General features: G+C 43.9%; 1 protein-coding gene across 4 annotated transcripts in view; it reads left to right on the top strand.

Annotated features, from left to right (window-relative positions):
- The window catches only part of LOC117359028 (synaptotagmin-15), a 63,429-nt gene that overhangs the window by 24,936 nt on the left and 20,726 nt on the right, over positions 1–17,767 (top strand). For 3 of the 4 annotated variants that reach the window (XM_033941125.1, XM_033941122.1, XM_033941124.1), the window contains exon 6: positions 1,117–1,237. In XM_033941125.1, coding sequence (XP_033797016.1) covers positions 1,117–1,237 — 121 coding nt within the window. The remainder of the gene's footprint in view (positions 1–1,116; positions 1,238–17,767) is intronic. The other variant, XM_033941123.1, reaches the window with a different exon arrangement.

Raw genomic sequence — 17,767 nt, 5'->3', positions numbered from 1 at the left:
CTGCCCGCAGCAGCCTCGGCTTTCCTTCTGATGTCACTTCCTGGTCCCAGAACCAGGAAGTGAATTCAGAGGGAGAGCCAAAGCTGGCACCAGCAGCAGGTTGGAGTTGCTGCTCACGCCAGCAAAGAGTTAGAAGCATGAGGGGGAAGAGAAGGCGTGTGTTCAGCAGGGGAGGGGCAGGGATGGATGGGGATGGGGATGGAGAGGTACTGGTGCCCCCCACCAGGATGGTGCCCAGGGCGGCCCGCCCCCTACCCCTCCCTTACTATGCCACTGACTACAGTTAGGCCCTCAGAGGGTATATTGTAGAAGTCTATTCTATAAAAGAAAGTAGGTGCCTGCTTTCCTTTACATAATACTACACACACACACACATACAGTATGCTTAGTATTTTGGTGTGAAAATATACACCAGTTATAGAGCTGGAATAAGGGTTAACATCTCTGTGCAACAGATACCCATGTAACTTACAGGGCCTGATATTTAGACCTTGGCCGGCAGTGAACCCAGAAGTTCAGTGCAGGACCGAATCTGGTGACAGGCATTGAAATCTTATTATTATTATTATTTCTTTGGCAACTAGAAACATAGCTGGTTAAGCCTATATTCATCATCTGGCCAGTTAAACTATAACAGCCAAAAATATACCTGCTATTTATGTGGGTCCATCTGGCCACCAAACTTAGCCACTAACTGGCAATCAGTGACCAGACTAACCACTAAGGCCTGGATTGTATAAACGGTGCCTTAAGTTAGGAACTGGTAAGTGCACTACCGGTACCTAACTTAAGTTGAAAATGCATTTAAAACTGACTGAAAGCAATTTTAAAATAAAGATGTAGGCACTAGAATCACGCCTACGGAGGCCTAACGTCACTGTATAAACGGTTAACACCAGAAGAGGCATTAGGCGTTAGCGTCTCCATAGGTGCAATTCATGTCAAAAATAGACACCGGATATGTAAGCCTTGAAAACTTTGGCCTATATTTCTGGTGCCTACCTTTGCCAAAGATCTTAGGCAAATGAGGGGTGAAGCATTAAAAAAAAAAAATAAATAAAATATTAGCAAATGTAAGGTTCCAACATGACTTATGAGCCATTTCTATTTTTAAAGCCTCCTTCTGAGTATGGAGATATACAGTTTTCTCTCAGCTACAATGATTACCTGGGGCGTCTCACTGTGGTGGTGTTGAGAGCTAAAGGCCTGCAGGTCCATGAGGACAGAGGTATGGTGTGTAAGTATTCTACCTGTTTCTATTCATTTAGCTACTTTTTACATGCCGAGACTATGGGGCCCCGTGTAGTTCAGACTTCTGTATGAAACCAGCTGGAGGAAATAAGGGGGGAGAGGACTGTATCTGTGTAGGAGAAAAGCTACACCTGAAGGGTTAGAGGAAGGGATTTTTATTTATCTAATTAGTTTTCTATCGCGTCTTTCCCAAAGAGCTCAGGACGGGTTACAGGTTAACATACATATTATACAATTAACAGGTTACAATTTGCCATAGTTACAGTACAAGTTTTTTTTTTCCTGGTACAAGATTTTGACCTAATACGATAATAACCATATCTGTAATATATAGTCTACAGGTTAAAATTGTCACAGTTGCAGTACAAGATAGATATCGGTATCTTTTTATTGCTTTCCACACAGTCTCATCTGCCCTGGTCCTGCAAGGCCTTGGTCCTGCAAGCCCCCTTAGTTTTCTTTGCCTTCCCATAGATGTATATGTGGCAAGAGAAAGAGAGAATGTGCTCCAGGAGGGCTCTATGACCTACTTCTCATACCTTTTGGGCCTCTGAAGGGACCAAGGGAAGCTAAGCCCATGCTCCTGCCTCCTTCATGTGCATCGTGGCATATAGGCCCTCCTCAGGTGACCATCCAGCACATATTAGGCATGATATAGTAGTAGAAAGACCTGGAGAGTTCATCCCTATTGATTTTAATAGGCAAATCGAAGGGTTTTGAAGCAGATGGAAGCTTTTAAAATAAAAATGGGAAAGAACAAAATGGCCACCACAGCAGTGAATTTGTGCAAAAAATGGCCTGGGACAAACACACCAAACACCCAAAAAATTCTCAAATGATAAATTTAAGAGTAGTAGACCCTCAAAGAAGCAACGGGAGTGCTTAAAAACCCCTAATTCAACCTCACCCCAATGTGTTTCATACACAGTAATTGTCTATTCACAGTGCTGCCATGTGCTATGACTGTCTCAGCTTTCACCTCACAGGGAAGCTGTCTGCCTCAACCAAACAGGGATACTCTTCAGGCTTGTCTCTTCAGTCTGCTTTCACCCAAGCTAACTAGCCTGAAACCCTCTCCCCCACTGGACCTCATGATTCTTTTTTGGGGTGAGGGCATGCAACTGGCACCCGCAAAGTGTCCCAGACCAAATGCAGCCTGTGCTCAAGCTTTCTATAAGACCAAAGCTTTGCTGAATCAAGTGTTACGGCAGGCTGGCCAGACAGGTGTCCTGTGAACAGAACTCTGAATGCAGAGTCTGCAGCTTCCTTCAGGCAGAGCAATCCGAGGTCTATTGGGAACCTCTTTGGACTAGAAACTTGAAAATAAATATTCAAAAGCAGAGCAGATGAAGACATCTTCGTACCTTACTTGCAGAAGAAAAACTGGGGAGGCAGAGATGAAAAAAGTATATGATGCTTTCTACAAGTCCTTGCGAGTAAAGATATATAAATCACAAACACTAGTCTGGACTCATATGCTGTTTTCACTGGAACATCAGCTACTGAAGTATAGATTGTTCAAATAAGTTATCAAAGGATATTTTCCATGACTCTAACATGGCTAAGAAGATGCCTCTGCCTTTGTTTGGCCACAAGACTATTGTGAAATATGTTCTAATGCCAAGAAATGTGCAAGACTTCATCAATGTGTTGAAGGATCCAGCAAAATCAAGCAACTTTTTCTTTATTGCAACTGATGCCTCCAACCACAAAAACAGAAAGATATTCTCACTGGTTGTGAGGCATTTTGACCCTCTTAATGGTGTTAAAAATAGGCTCCTGGACTTCATTGAACATGGTGATGAAACAGCTAATGCTATCCATAATGTTAATCAAGTCTTCACTTGATACACACAAGTTAAATATAAAAAAATCTAACTTCATATTGTACAGATAAGAAAATGTGAATTATGGGGAAGCATAATTTTGTGTTCCCAACTGCTTCAGGAAGATAACAAAAATATGCTTAAAGCAATCTAATCAAATCATATATTGCACAATGCCACAATACATGAATCTGATAATTTAGATGTGGCTATCAAATTGATCATCTTAAAAATATACGGACACTTTGGTATCAGCAAAAAGAAGAGAAGAGTTGAAGGTACATATGGAAGGGGCTTTAGGCACTTGGGCCAATCAGAGCCTTAAGCCCTTCTCTGGTGTATCTCAGGGTGCATCGGGAAGAGGAAGGCCCACCATTTTGAAGAGGCGGGCCTGCTGGCCAGAAGGAGTAGACATCCTTCCGGCCAGCCTTCATCAGAAAAGTTATTGGGGGGGGGGAGCGGGGCAAGGGGTCTTTGCGGTGGTGGCAGGAGGGAGTGGGCATCCCTCCTGCTGGGAGTATCAGGGATCATCATCGGTGGGAATGGGCATCCCTCCTGTTGGGGTTATATGGGGGTGTTGGAGGGGTCCAAGCAGCGGTGGGCGAGGGGTGGGGTGTCAGTGGGACTTTTCTTTCTGCTGCTCTCCATGCAGTTGATTGGGGCAGGGAGAGCAGCTTTGATAGAAAGGAGGAGAAATCGCTAGGTACAGTTCCTCCCACTCTTTATTGATGATTCTCTGCACAAATAGCATGCATGTAATTTGCATGCTATTATGCTAAAAATCACCCATAAAATAAACGTCGCACCCACTACAGCAGCGGTCTCAAACTCAAACCCTTTGCAGGGCCACATTTTGGATTTGTAGGTACTTGGAGGGCCGCAGAAAAAAATAATTAATGTCTTATTAAAGAAATGACAACTTTGCATGATCCAAAATGTGAATTATCTGAAATTAGTTTATAGATCTTTCCTTAATTGCTTCTGATAATTTCAGCTATACACATCAGAAAGAAGTGCAACATGCAGAAAGTGAAAAACTATCAAAGTATCAACTGCAAGAGACAAGATTTTGGACCAACTATTTTGAGGCCCTCGGTATTATAAAGGATGATTGATTTTTTATGGAAAACTTGTGCAAGTGTCCTGCTGCACTGCCTCCAGTGGTTACCTTACGTTCTGGAAGGTTGCCCGCCTCACCCAATTGTGAGGTGGAGTGGAGAGGACAATTGCGTACAGACGCAGGAAAGCACTTGCGTGAGGTTACAGCAGTGAGGTGGGTAATGTTCCAGGACACGACCGCTGGACACTTGAGGCACAGGTTTTCCATAGAGTCATTCTTTATAATACCGAGGGCCTCAAAATAGTACCTGGCGGGCCGCATGTGGCCCCCGGGCCGCGAGTTTGAGATCACTGCACTACAGGCACTATATTGACTCACCGGATTTTACCGGTGAGTTTTGAGAATCTTCCCCTTAGTCTATCTTGGGGTTTGTTGGGATTTTTACCTGCCTTGGATGTAAGCGTAAAATACACAGAAAGAGTGAAAAATGTATCCAGCAAGCAAGGGCTTGGAGAAAAGTCTCTTCCCTTCAGCTCCTCAGGACTCAAGAGAAAGTAAAAAAGGAAGTCATCCTGCTCACATAATATGCAAACCTCTGGAAGAGCCCAGCTCGAAACTTCCTTCCCCACATAATGCATTAAGGATTCACTTACTATTTCACACACTAATTCTGAATTATTCTTATTGTTACTTTGTGCATTCTCTATCCTATTCTTTTAATTGCATCAGAAAAGGCTGGCTTCAATTTAAAAAATGCAACTTTTAATTTTTATCTTTATATTTGGAGTTCACAAACTTCTGATTATTGTGATCCAATTTCCTAAACTCCCTTCCGTGAAGACACTATGGGGTAATTATTCATTTGGCAGGTGGCGATTTTTGTGCCACCACCAGCTTTATGCTTGGATATTCAATGCTGAGCCGTGTCCGGACATCAGCTCTGAATATCCAGGCCAACTAGCATTTAACTAGTTAAGCGCCAATATTTGGCTAGCTACTTTAACCAGTTAAGAACTGAATATTATTAACACATAATTGGTTAAGTGCTGACTTCACCCTGACTCCACCCCTGGCCACCCAAGTAATAGGGGGAAGGGACTGGGCCTTGTATACTGCCTTTTTGTAGCTTTATAACCATACTTAAAAAGCGGTTTACATTCTGGTACTTGTGCATTTTCCTCATCTGTTTCGGCAGACTTACAATCTGTCTAATGTACCTGGGACCCTGGAGGATTAAATGGCTTGCCCAGGGTCACAAGGAGCAACATGGGCTTTGAACCCACAACCTCAGGATACTGAGGCTGTAACTCTAACCACAGATTTCAGTTTAGGCAGTTGAGAAGAATTCATTAATGGGTGCTGCCGTGTTGGTGTGCACTAACAATTAGAGTGCCCTAAATGCCAAATTCACCCATAGGAATTTAATGGGCATCTATAGTGTTTAACACATGATAATTGGTAGTACACACCAACAGTGACACTGTGAGGGTGGGAGGTGCCCGAGGTGGTAGTAACCCCCCCACTCGTTCCCCGCCCCTGCGTATGTCCATTCCCTTCCCTGTACCTCTTTAACTTCCTTAACATGAGCAGCATCTCCACCTTGCCGCCTGCGCTGGCTTTGACTCTTCCTCTAATGTCACTTCCTGGTCATGGGACCAGGAAATGATTTCAGAGGGAGAGATGAGGCCGGCACAAGCACTCATGCTGACAAAGAGCTAGAGGCATGGGGAGGGGGGTGGGAGTGAAGGTGCGTGCACGATGGGGGATGGGTGGGAAGGAGTGGGGAAGGAGCAGAGATGTTAGCACCCTTACCAAGGCGGTACCAGGAGCGGTCCGCCCCCTGCCTCCCCTTAACTATGCCAGTGCGCAACAACGTGGTTGGCGTCTGTTGATAAATTCCCCCCTTAGTGCTGATATTCCGTGGCATTATCCAATTAAGTGCCACTGATAACAGCAGATAGCCCCACAAAAACAATTTAGCTAGGCAAGAGCCTCTTCTGCCTAGTTGTCACTTTAAATACTGACCCTATGCTTATAGTATCAGTTGGAACAGATACTATCAGTGTATAGCGGAGGTTCCTTCAAAGTAGGAAAATTGTAAGTGTAATGTTTTGAAACAATCAGTACAACAGACATGTGGAAAATGTCACTTAAAAGACAAATTTAACTCCCACTGCACTTCCTTTCAAAACTTATCAGGGTCACAGTTAAGCAGTAGCTCCTGTAATAAAGGGCAGTTTCCTTGAATGAGCGTCTGTGATACAAACGAGATACCCCACACCAAATGTCAAGGGTATTTACTCTGGCAGTAGAGCCATCTGCCACAAGCGCTATGGTAAACAGAAAATGGGATTAAAAAAAAAAGTGAAGAAACAAATTCAGCAGTTTTCAACCGAGTTTGTGCATGTAGAACTGAACTTGATCAGAGCAGGATTAAGGTATAGACAAACAAGGTATGTGCCTAAGGCACATGTTTAGTAGGGGCCTTCTTAGATGTGACTTCCAAGCCAGATTTATAGTCGGGTAAATCAGCTGCAGGTAGAGAGTGGGAGAAGGAAAGGCCAGTCATTCCTGCCCTATCAGTCCCTTATTGCTCAAAGGGCCACAGGTGAAGGAAACAGGAACAGATATGTATGAGCTATGTTAATTTTGAAAAATAATGGGGAAATATTTGGTTAGTATACATTAACATAAGACCAACAGTCCATCAAACCCAGTATCCTGTTTCTAAGTGGCCAATTCAGGTCACAAGTATCTGGCAGAAACCCAAACATTCCATTGGCCCTGCTCTGGATTTCATCTCCCTAATCTATTGAAGCCGAAATGTATTGGGTCTAATTTCACCCCTGACATGTTTTAGAATGATTATAAAAACAGTGATATTGGCCCATATTTATTTGAGTTGCAAAGAAACCATTTTAAATAAATTTTAGATTTCATTAAATACTGCGGCCTGAACGATTTTCAAACTCTCAGAGAGAGCCAAGCCATTGTTATTGAAATTGTACTAGCTACCAACAGAACCACATATGTTTAATGTTTGCTCTTTAGTTTTCTTGATTTTGCATGGCCATGCTCCTAGCTATATGTTTCCACTTATTGATCTTGGACAGAAATTGAAGCCTAGAATCTAGGGAATTCTTACCTCTCTCCCCTTCTACAAAGCTGTGCTAGCAGCTGCCACTGTGATAACTGCCTCAAAGCCCATAGGGATTTAAAGGGCTTTGGGGCCGTTGCCACCTGGCGTTGTAAAAGGAGGTGGTGGTGGTAATTTTGCACTATTCAAACCCTAGGAAGATTGTTGTCAGGTGCCATCGACTCAATTTTGAGTCCTAGCGACTTGATGAACATCGTCAAGTTTTCATGGCAGAATACAGAAGTAGATTGCCGGGCATTTTTTCTGCACAGTATAACTTCAATGTCGTCATCATTGCCGCTTCAAATGTGATCCTCTGCCTCCAACATTGCCCATCTGCTGCTGCCCAGGAAGATTGTTTATAAGATCATATATTTTTCAACATTTATATATCAGGCTGTGAGTCAATGGAACGAGTTACCAATTTTTTGAAGTTGTTGAAGACTTTATATATTCAGGAAAGATGTGGATACTAAATAATTCTATTTGGTTTTATAGTTAAATTTGTAGTGATCCTGTAAATGCCATTTTTACGATACCAGGAACTAGTAAGACGCCATGGTAAAAGCCAAACAAACCCAGCCCTGATGCAGATTGCAAAATTATGCATGTCAGCATAGGGTTTGATAGTGTGCCAATAATCGGCAATTTGAGATAAGTGAATTCTTTTGAATTTCTCCAAGTCATAGAAGTTGAAAAGTAAACATAAGTAAAAGAAACAATGAAAGAGTTATGATTGATTTGAAGCCAATGAGGAACTTGCGGCCACATGAGAAATTTTACTGGGTGAATTTATCCTGTAAGAGCTGCTTCTGAGTGCTTCTAAGTATTGTAATTGAGTATATGGTTATGAATGGATAATAAGAGAGCAAGCCAGATGCATATAGTTTATGAATGCTTATTTTATCAAGGCTTCCCCCATATAGGAAATACTTTCTGAAAAAGTCAGTTCTAAATGAGAATTGCTGGAGCGCGACATGAGAACTCTCCGTTAATCTCATGCTGGGAGCCTTGACCCTGATGAAAAGTTGAAACATGACATGTTGGTGGAGGCGCTCCCGTGATTTATTTAGAAGATAAGTCTTGTTTATATAATTATCTATAATAAGTTTACATTAATTTAAAGGTGATATGGTTGCACAACTGAAGTTTAAAATTGGATTCAGTGAAGAAAGTGGCTCATACTATCCTAAAATGAAATACATTCAGAAGGAAGAATAGCCTGCTGAAGATTTTACCTAAAAGGCTTTATCAATGGTGATTAAGAAAATGGCTAATTAAGAATTAGTAAAAAAGTACTGTAGACTGGGCTGTTGGTGTGTTGTGTTTATATTTTATCAAGGTAGCATCATATAAATCTAATAACAATTTTTAAACAATTTTTTGCTTTTTTCTTCGGGGTCTTCAGAAGTGCCAGTAATAGCCCAGTGTTTTCAATGACTAAAATACTCTTTCAGCACTGGCCTCGTCATCAGACCCACTTTACTTTTTATGTGTATACTGCTATTTTTAAAGTGCTACGTGCTCATTCTAATTTTCAAATTTCAAAACATTGTATGAATACTAAAACTTATCTTTTTCTTTTAACTTTAAACTTATCTTTTGTTACGTTGCTAGTATCGGGAAGGGACCTGTCAGTTCTTTGACATGTTTCGCCGAAAGGTTGTATCAGGAAGAGGTCCCCCCCCCCCCTTTGCAATCTGTCCTGCACCATCCCGATCAAGAAGTGTGACTCCATCATAATAATGCGTGTCATTTAAATATTCACCATATTTTTTGATCACACCTTGTAGTTTCATGAGACCCACTGGCCCCATGAAGTTTCATGACAGAGGAGGTAGCAGCAGGTAAGAAATGCTGATCATACCAAAGAAGTATGGGAGATGAAGGGATGATGTGATTAGGCTAAGGAGGTGGTGCGATCAGGAATTTTATATTCAAATATATTTTATTGAGCTCAACAAAACCAACAAACAAGCAGCAAACCAAATACAATCAAGCTCAGTGTTTCAGAGAACAAAACCCATCTCCCAGATAATAAATCCCCCCATCCCAACACAACCCCCCTCAAAATAATAAAATCCCCCTCCCCAGGGTCCTCCTTCCAAGGAAAAGTATACAAAATTAGGCAAATCAGGTATAACAAAAGAAAACAGAATACAGGGGTTCAACAGTTCAGCAGGCGGCTATGTGCCAGCGGGGTCATAGTTGTCCAAAATGGTTCCCAAGTGCATTGAAAGACCCGGCCTGGAAGAGAAGAAAGGTCCTGCACATCCCTCCGTTCCCACATCAAGAGGGAAATCATCCGACATCGTCAAAGAGAGTAATCGGGAGCAGAAGCTTCAAGCCAGTGCAGCAAAATACATTTCAGGGCCACCAAGACAGTCCATTTAAGGAAAGCTGCCGCTCCCCGCACACGAGGGAAAAAGTGAGGAACAGCTCCTAACAAAAACAAAGGGGAGCGGCGAATGGTAATGTTCCAAATGCGCTCCACAAAAACAAAAACAGCATTCCAAAAAACTTGAACATTAGGGCAAGTCCAAAACATGTGTCCCAAACCCGCTTCAGGAGCTTGGCAGTGTAAGCAAGCCGCATTGTCACGAAGTTGAGATAAATAAGCCCTCTTTGGGGAGATGTACAAACGAAAAACCAACTTATAATGTTGTTCCCAGAAGGTGGTATATTTGCGTAGAGTAGACAATTTACGAACAGCTTGTAAAAGTACATCCTCCGGCAATTCCACTGTAAGATCACGAGTCCAAGCCTCTCGTAATTTGGAGTGTTCAAACAAGGGGGACTCATCCTTCAAATGGCGATGATGGAATTTAAGGGGAACCGGGAGTTGGGAACCAAAGGTGAAAGCCGTAGACAGCAGCTCTTGGCAAGAGACTTGCAAATTCCTCTTGCAACAGTGCAAAGGGCTTAAGTTTGCCATCATCATCAACCAAGTGAGACACATAATGAATCCCCCTTGTTTCCCACCGAGCATAACTCGGTCCATCAATCCCTAGTAGGAAGGAACCATTAAAACGGATAGGTAGAAAGGGAGTTACAGAAGCAGAAAGAGCATGAAATTTACAGACCCAGCGCCAAACCATCCGCAAGAGACGGTGGAGCACCCTTACCGGTAGAGATTCAGGTACAAGAGAAGGAAGACAATGAAGATAAGCACTAAAGTGGTTAGAATGAAAACAGAAGAGTTCCAAAGCAGTATTAGTAAATGCTGACGTACCCCTGAATAGATCATTAATGTGGCGCATGCCACAGCTGATAGTCAAATAACGAAGGTTCAGTAAACCTAATCCTCCCTTGTACCACGGAGCTGCAGCCCTTTTGTAAGGCAGATGCGGTCGCTTCCCATTCCAAAGAAACCTCTGAACCAGACGCTCCAACCGTCTCTCATCTCTAGAAGTCAAGTACAAAGGAAGGACCTGAAAAACATATAGCCAACAGGGGACCAAGAGCATATTATAAAGATGCACTCGACCCAAAAGCGAAAAGGGAAGTGTGCCTCACAACCGTAATTTATTCTGAAGTGCCTGGAACACCGGCTCCACGTTCAATCGATACAGACTAGACAAATCCTGAGGAATGAATACCCCCAAATATTTCAAAGTAGAGTCAGCCCAACGGAGAGGAAAAACTCCCCTCCACTCGGCACGTAGCTCAGATAGACAAGGTAAGGCCAAAGATTTATCCAGATTAAGAGACAAACCAGAGTAAAAACCAAATTCAGAAATGAGATCCAAAGCCGTAGGTAAAGAAGTGTCCGGCCTAGTGAGAATCAAAAACATATCATCCACAAACGCCAAAGTCTTCAACTCAATGCCATCCACAGTTAGACCCTGCACGGCCGCGAAGTTCCGAAGCATACATAATAAAGATTCCAAAGAAAGAAGAAACAACAAGGGGGAAAGGGGCAACCCTGCCGGGTTCCTCGACGAATGGCGAAAGAGTCCATTCGGGTCCCGTTAACCAGAAGTGAAGCCCTCAGATTAGAGTAAAGAGAGCGAATAGCAACAAGGAAAAAACCGCCCAATCCAACATGTTCCAGGGTGTGAAACAAGAAAGACCAAAATACACTATCAAATGCCTTAGAAGCATCAAGACTGACAAATAGGGCAGGAATTTGACGATGTTGACAATGGGCAAGGGCAAATAGAACCTTACGGACATTAGTAACCGATTGCTGTTCCCGGACAAACCCAACTTGATCTTCATGAATAAGCTCAGGGAGATGAGGAGCGAGACGATCATCCAATATGCGGGCAAAAAGCTTCAAATCCACGTTGATCAAAGAGATGGGACGATAAGAGCCCGGGGAGTCAGCTTCTTTACCAGGCTTCAACAATAATGAGATAAGGGCCTCGTTAGCAGAACGCAGAAAAGAGCCCTGAGTAACCGCAGCATCAAAGTAAGCAAGTAATGGACCACAGAGATCGGAAGAAAGAGGGCGATAGAAGTCTCCCGAAAAACCATCCAGCCCCAGGGCTCTATCAGAATGGAGAGCTTTAATCGCAGATTCTAATTCTGCCGTCCTAAAAGGGCAGTTAAAAGAAGACATCACTGTTTCCGACAGACGAGGGAGACCGGAAGAGCGGAGATAATCAGACAATAAGTCAGGAGAGACAGCTTCGGAAGTATCATATAACTGGCTAAAATAAGCAAAAAGAATCTCAGAAATGTCAGAAGTAGAGTTCACCCCCCCCCCCCGCTCCGGTTCCGTAAAGACAAGATCGGTTTCTTGCTAGTCTCGACGTTAACCAAACGAGCCATGAGGCGCCCAGGTTTGTGCTGATGAAAAGCCCTCCATCTCTGGGAACGAGAGTGAAGTAAAGAATTCAAGGCTGCCTGGGTAGACAAATAGCATTCCCTATTGTCTCGTGAAGGATTTGAATGGAAAGACCGCTTAGCAACACGTAAGGCCCGTTCCAAATTAATAATTCCACTGTTAATACGTTTATTGCGAGCACTCAAAAAAGAGATAATATGTCCCCGAAGCACCGTCTTACCGGCCTCCCAAAACAAAATGGGATCAGCCATATGGGAAGCCTTATGGGTGGAATAATCCACCCATTGAGCCTTCAAAAATTCCTGAAATTCCTTGTCCTTAGCAAGATAGAATGGAAACCTCCAGAAAGACGTCCAAAGGTAAGTTGCATCCAGATGGAGATCAACCCAAATCGGGGCATGATCAGAAATATTCAGAGGACCTACCTCGGCCAACGTGACAGAAGAAAACAAAGTCGAAGAGAGAAAAATATGATCTATCCGAGACCAGGTACCATGCGCCCGAGAAAGATGTGTATAGTCACGAACCGCTGGATGAAGGAGGCGCCAGGGGTCCACCACGGAAAGAATATCACTAAAGTCAGAAAGAAGACGACCCTTGGCACCCAAAGAAGCTCCAGAGGGGCCAGACTTATCCAGGTCTGGGTTCAACACCAAATTAAAATCACCCACTATGAGAAGAGGATCTCTAGCAAAACGAGAGCAGAGCTGAATCAATCTTTCCAAAAAAGCTGATTCCCCCGAATTAGGGCCATACACCACAAGTAACAGGTCAGATCTAGCGCCCAGAGTCAGTCGTAGAAGCAGAGATCTACCATCAGTAGCTTTATCAAGAACCTGGACTCCAAGCGGCGAAGACTTGCGGACCAATACAGCAATGCCGCCATGTCGGCCCTGCGAGGAAGCAAAATAGACCTCCCCCACCAAGGAGCGACAGCTTAAGATGCTCCGCGTCTGTCAGACGAGTTTCCTGTAAACATGCAATATCCGACCGATAGCGCTGCAAAGCAGCCAATATTTTGGATCGCTTGATCGGAGACGAAATGCCCCCAACATTCCAAGAGGTTAGTCTAAAAGGAGTACTCAGGTCGGAAAGTCAGGATAAAAGCAGCTTAGAAAAGACAAAAGAAAGTATGGAAAACAACCCCAGAAGCCCAGCCACACCCCGGAGCAGTGATACCAAATGACCAGCAAAACCTGAAAGATAAAACGTGAGTAAAGACAATGTAAAAAATACAAAATAGGCATACCGAAGGAGGACCCCCCACCAACATAACCCTCCCTAACCCCAACCCCATTCCCACTCATCCACCCCAAACCCCCCAGAAACACCAAAATCCCCAACCATATACTCACAGCCCAGCCAACGGACATGGAGTGTGGAGGAAGTCACGCAAAGATGTAATAGAGCCCCCAGTCCCCCCCCCCACTCCCCAGAGCCTGGCAAACCACAAGTCCCAGCATACACACACTAAAGTCCAGTCATACACCAGCCTCCCCACGCCCCTCCCCCCCTGCACTCCAGTACAAGAGTGGAGACCATAGGGCACCTGCGCACATATGAATCTAGGAAACACCAAGCAAAGCATCTTAGCAAAAGTAGTCCACGAGAACCCGCATTCACCCGACCTACAAGATTCCATTCACCCAACAACTAAACCAGTCATCCCAGCCCAAAACTAACAGTGTGAACTCAAAGGAGATACAGAACCCCACACACAGTAATTAAGAAGACTCCCCTCAACAAAGCCAAATCCCAGTCAAACCAACCCAAACAAACCCCCCCAAACATACCACAAACACCCTTAAGGGAGTCTGCTGTAGGCAAACAGTGCATGGAAGGCACAAAAAGTCCACTGGTAGGCCCAGGTGGCCCAGAAGCGGCCCTGCCCGGCTCAGTATCCAAGGTGTCTGTGATCTCTGAAGCACAGCCCCTCCACCCCAGTCATCCAGGGAGGGAGAGAATGCAACGGGAGAGCCGGAAGCCAAAACACAGTCAGAACTCTAACATAGATCCCATCCAGTAAACGAACCCTCAAGAATCCACAGGAAAGGGACCAGGACAAGCTGAAAACTACCACAAGGACTCCCGGATCCTCAAGGGGCCGATGAAGGGCCAGATTTCCCTAGTAGGGCATCGAGGTATGCCTGCGCTTCCCCTGCCGTGGCATAGCTCTTCCAGCCAACAGCTGTCCAAATCCGCAATAGGGCAGGATAGGAGAGTTGGAAACGATGCTTACGTTCAAACAGGGCAGAGCAAACCCTAGAAAATCGACGGCGCCGTTCCTGCAACGCAGGGGAGTAATCCTGAAATAAACGGACTGTAGCCCCTTCGTAGATAAGCATGTTTCTTTTCTTCCTATAGTGGTGCATCAGTTCAGCTTTATGCGCGGAGTTCAGAACCTTGAATATAGTTACCCGCGCCCGGGTATGATCTTCAGCCCGCCAACCAAGGCGTTGGGCTCGCTCCAGTCATATGGGCCCCATCCCAGCAGGGAGTGGCAACTCTGCCTGAAGCCAGGACTCCAAGGTGGTGAGTAATCTGGAATCCGAAACCATCTCTGGTAGCCCAATTAGACGCAAATTATCGCGTCTTGAGCGATTCTCTAAATCCTCAAGTTTTTCTTCCTGGCGCCGAAGCAAACTTTTTAAAAAGGTGAGTTCTGCTTCAGAGGCTGAATGGGTGTCCTCTACATGGGCGACGCGGGTCTCCAACTCCCCGGTGCGTCTGGTGGTGTCGGTAATAGCAGACTCCAGCGAGGCAAGCTGAGAAGAAAGCTGGTCGAATCGGGCATCCAATGCCCTCACCACCGAAGCCGACAACGCCTCAATGTGAGCCGCCGAGAGTGGAAGCGCGGAACCTGTCTTAGCTGCCGCCGCCATCTTTGAGTCGGCCCCGAGGTTCTCACCTCCCGATCCTTTGCAGCGCGGCTAGATTTTCCGCTCATGGTGGGGCTGCCCATCTGTAAATATTGATCCATGCACCATCCATGCAAAAATCATAACGGTAATTGTAGAATCCAATGGCAGGGAGGTGCAGGGGGACTCAGGGCCCCGGAGCTCGAGCAAAACACGTCTTGCCCGGCTCAGCACATCACGTGACTCCTCAGGAATTTTAAAATGTTCAGTATTTATATGGCGATGGGGGACCTACGATGTTTATTTGGGACCCAATAAGGGGTTAATCCTACCCTATGTCCCAGTGTGAATAACAGTGCAGAGGTATTGAGCTGACTTGCAGGGCTGGTCCAACCTTTGAGGACTAGGTGATCACCTAGGATGGTAGCTTCTTGGGAACAGCATAAAGCAGCTGTAGTCTAAGCAAAACAGTAGATCCTGACAGTCACATTAACTCATAGAACCATTAGCACATACTTTAACCTGCAGTTTTATATAATGTTTATGTCTGATCATGATTATTGAGTTTAAATATCAAAATCTTAGGGCACGATTGCAGACTAGACATTTAATTGAAGGGGGTATATAAGACTGAAAGTTTGGCTAGGGTGCCCACTATCCTTGTACCTAACATCTTAAGCTAATAAGTTGAATGGATTTGTTTCCATTCTTTTAAGAATGATTTATGTGAGAAACTGCTGGTGGCTTATATCATCTGTGCAGATATGGTTTCATTTTTCTCATAGCATCAAGGAACATTTGTAAGTTATTAACTGCTATCCAAACATAGTACTGAACAAACTACAAACATTTCCATCACCTCTATTGCTACTTTTATTGAACTGGTCTAATGGATGTCTGCAAGAACAGCTGGAGAAGAGTGCAAGAGTGCACAGTATTCCAGTGCTGAAAATGAAGACCTAGAATACGAGGGACGTTCAATAATTTATCTACCTCAGTAGGAAAGAAAAGAGTTTTCAAAACATTTTTGTTTTATTTTTCAGTATAGTCCCCTGATAATACCATACACTTCATCCACTTTTCCTGCAATAAATTTAACCCTTTGAAAATAATTCTGTTTGACCTTCAAACCAGAAAGTCACAGCTTCCTTGTTGTCTTCATCACTAGAAAACTGCTGTCCGTGGAAAGATTTCTTCAAAACTTGGAACAGGAAATAATCCAAGAGAGCCAGGCCAGGACTGTAGGGTGGATGGTTCAGCTGCTGAAACACACATTCTCGTATGGCAGCCTTTGATTGTCATAACATGTGTGCCAGCACATTGTCGTGAAGAAGCAACACACCTGCTGCGAGTTTTCCTTGTTTTCTCTCCTTGATTGTTTTGCGGAAGTCAAATCATTGTGTTCGTGTTACTCTCCCCGGTTATGGCTGTCTTGTGTGCCATGAACTCCAGAAGCATAAGTCCTTCATCATCCCAGAAGACAGGTACTATGACTTTGCCTGCAGATTTTTCTGTCTTGTACTTTTTTGGGGGTGGGGGATTTGTGCTACCATTGCATTGATTCCATTTTGGACTCAGGATCTCTTGTGACAGACTCAAGTCTCATCTCCAGTCACCAAAGGATGAAGAACATTTGGAGCATCTCCAAGTTCTCCTGGCAGCACTGGAGCCTCGTGGTCTTCTGATATGGCGTCAGCATTCTTAAAACCCATTTTGCACTAACCTTGGACATGCCCAACTTTCATGAATTATTTTCCAAACTGTACCTGCTGAGATGTCCATTTCTTCAGCTATTTGGGAAAACTTAATTCATCTGACAAAATTAAATCCTTGATCTTCTTGCAAATTTCTGTGGAAGTTGCTTCCACAGACCATCCAGTGTGAGGGTCATCTTCACTGGACTCTCTACTCCACTTAAACTGCTTGCTCCAAAATTTACTTTGTAGGATGATGGGGCAGACTCACCATAAACTGCAGTCATGGATCTTTTTTGGCTTTTTCCCTTCTTTTGTGAGAAATTTTATCACTGAATGGTGCTCCAAATCTAGCAGGTTTTTTTTTAACTTGATTCACATGAGGACTCTCCTGACATCCTGTCTCTTGGAATGTTAGACTCACACTGAGCTGCAACTGTGCATGAGTAACCTTGAGACATATCACAACTTGCACAGACTTGTTTCAACACACTTGATACTTTCTTTCATATGTAGATAAATTATTGAACGCCCCTCGTATATCAAACCATTCCCTGAAAATGGATGTTGAGGGGATTGGTTACTAAGGTGAAGTAATAGTTAACCTTTTACTAAATATAAGGACATAAAAATAGCCTACTGAGTCAGACTGATGGTTCATCTAGCCCATCTAGTTCATCTGCTTCCAACAGTAGCCAATCTAGGTCACAAGTACCTGGCAGAATTTCAAAGAGTAGCAAGGTCCCATGCTACCTACTAATCTCAGGGCAAGCAGTGGATTCCCTCATGCGTCTATTAGTGGCATACTGCGATCCGTTGTAATCACATCCTCTGGCAACAAATTCCAGAGCTTAACTATATGTTGAGTGAAACAATATTTCCTCCTATTTGTTTTAAAAGTATTACCATGTAACTTCATTGAGCACCTCCTAGTCTTTGTACCTTTTAAAAGAAGAGAAAAATCAGTTAATTTTTTTACCTTTTGTATACCACTCAGGATTTTTTAGACATTGATCATATCCCCTATCTGATGCCTTTTTTCCAAGCTGAAGAACCCTAATCTCTTTAGTCTTTCCTCATATGAGATGAGTTCCATCTTTCTTTATCATTTTGGTTGCTCTTCTTTGAACCTTTTCTAATTTCAATATTA

The sequence above is a fragment of the Geotrypetes seraphini genome, chromosome 4 (assembly GCF_902459505.1).
Source record: "Geotrypetes seraphini chromosome 4, aGeoSer1.1, whole genome shotgun sequence".
NCBI lineage: Eukaryota > Metazoa > Chordata > Amphibia > Gymnophiona > Dermophiidae > Geotrypetes > Geotrypetes seraphini.
This window is presented reverse-complemented; position numbering and strand designations above follow the sequence as displayed.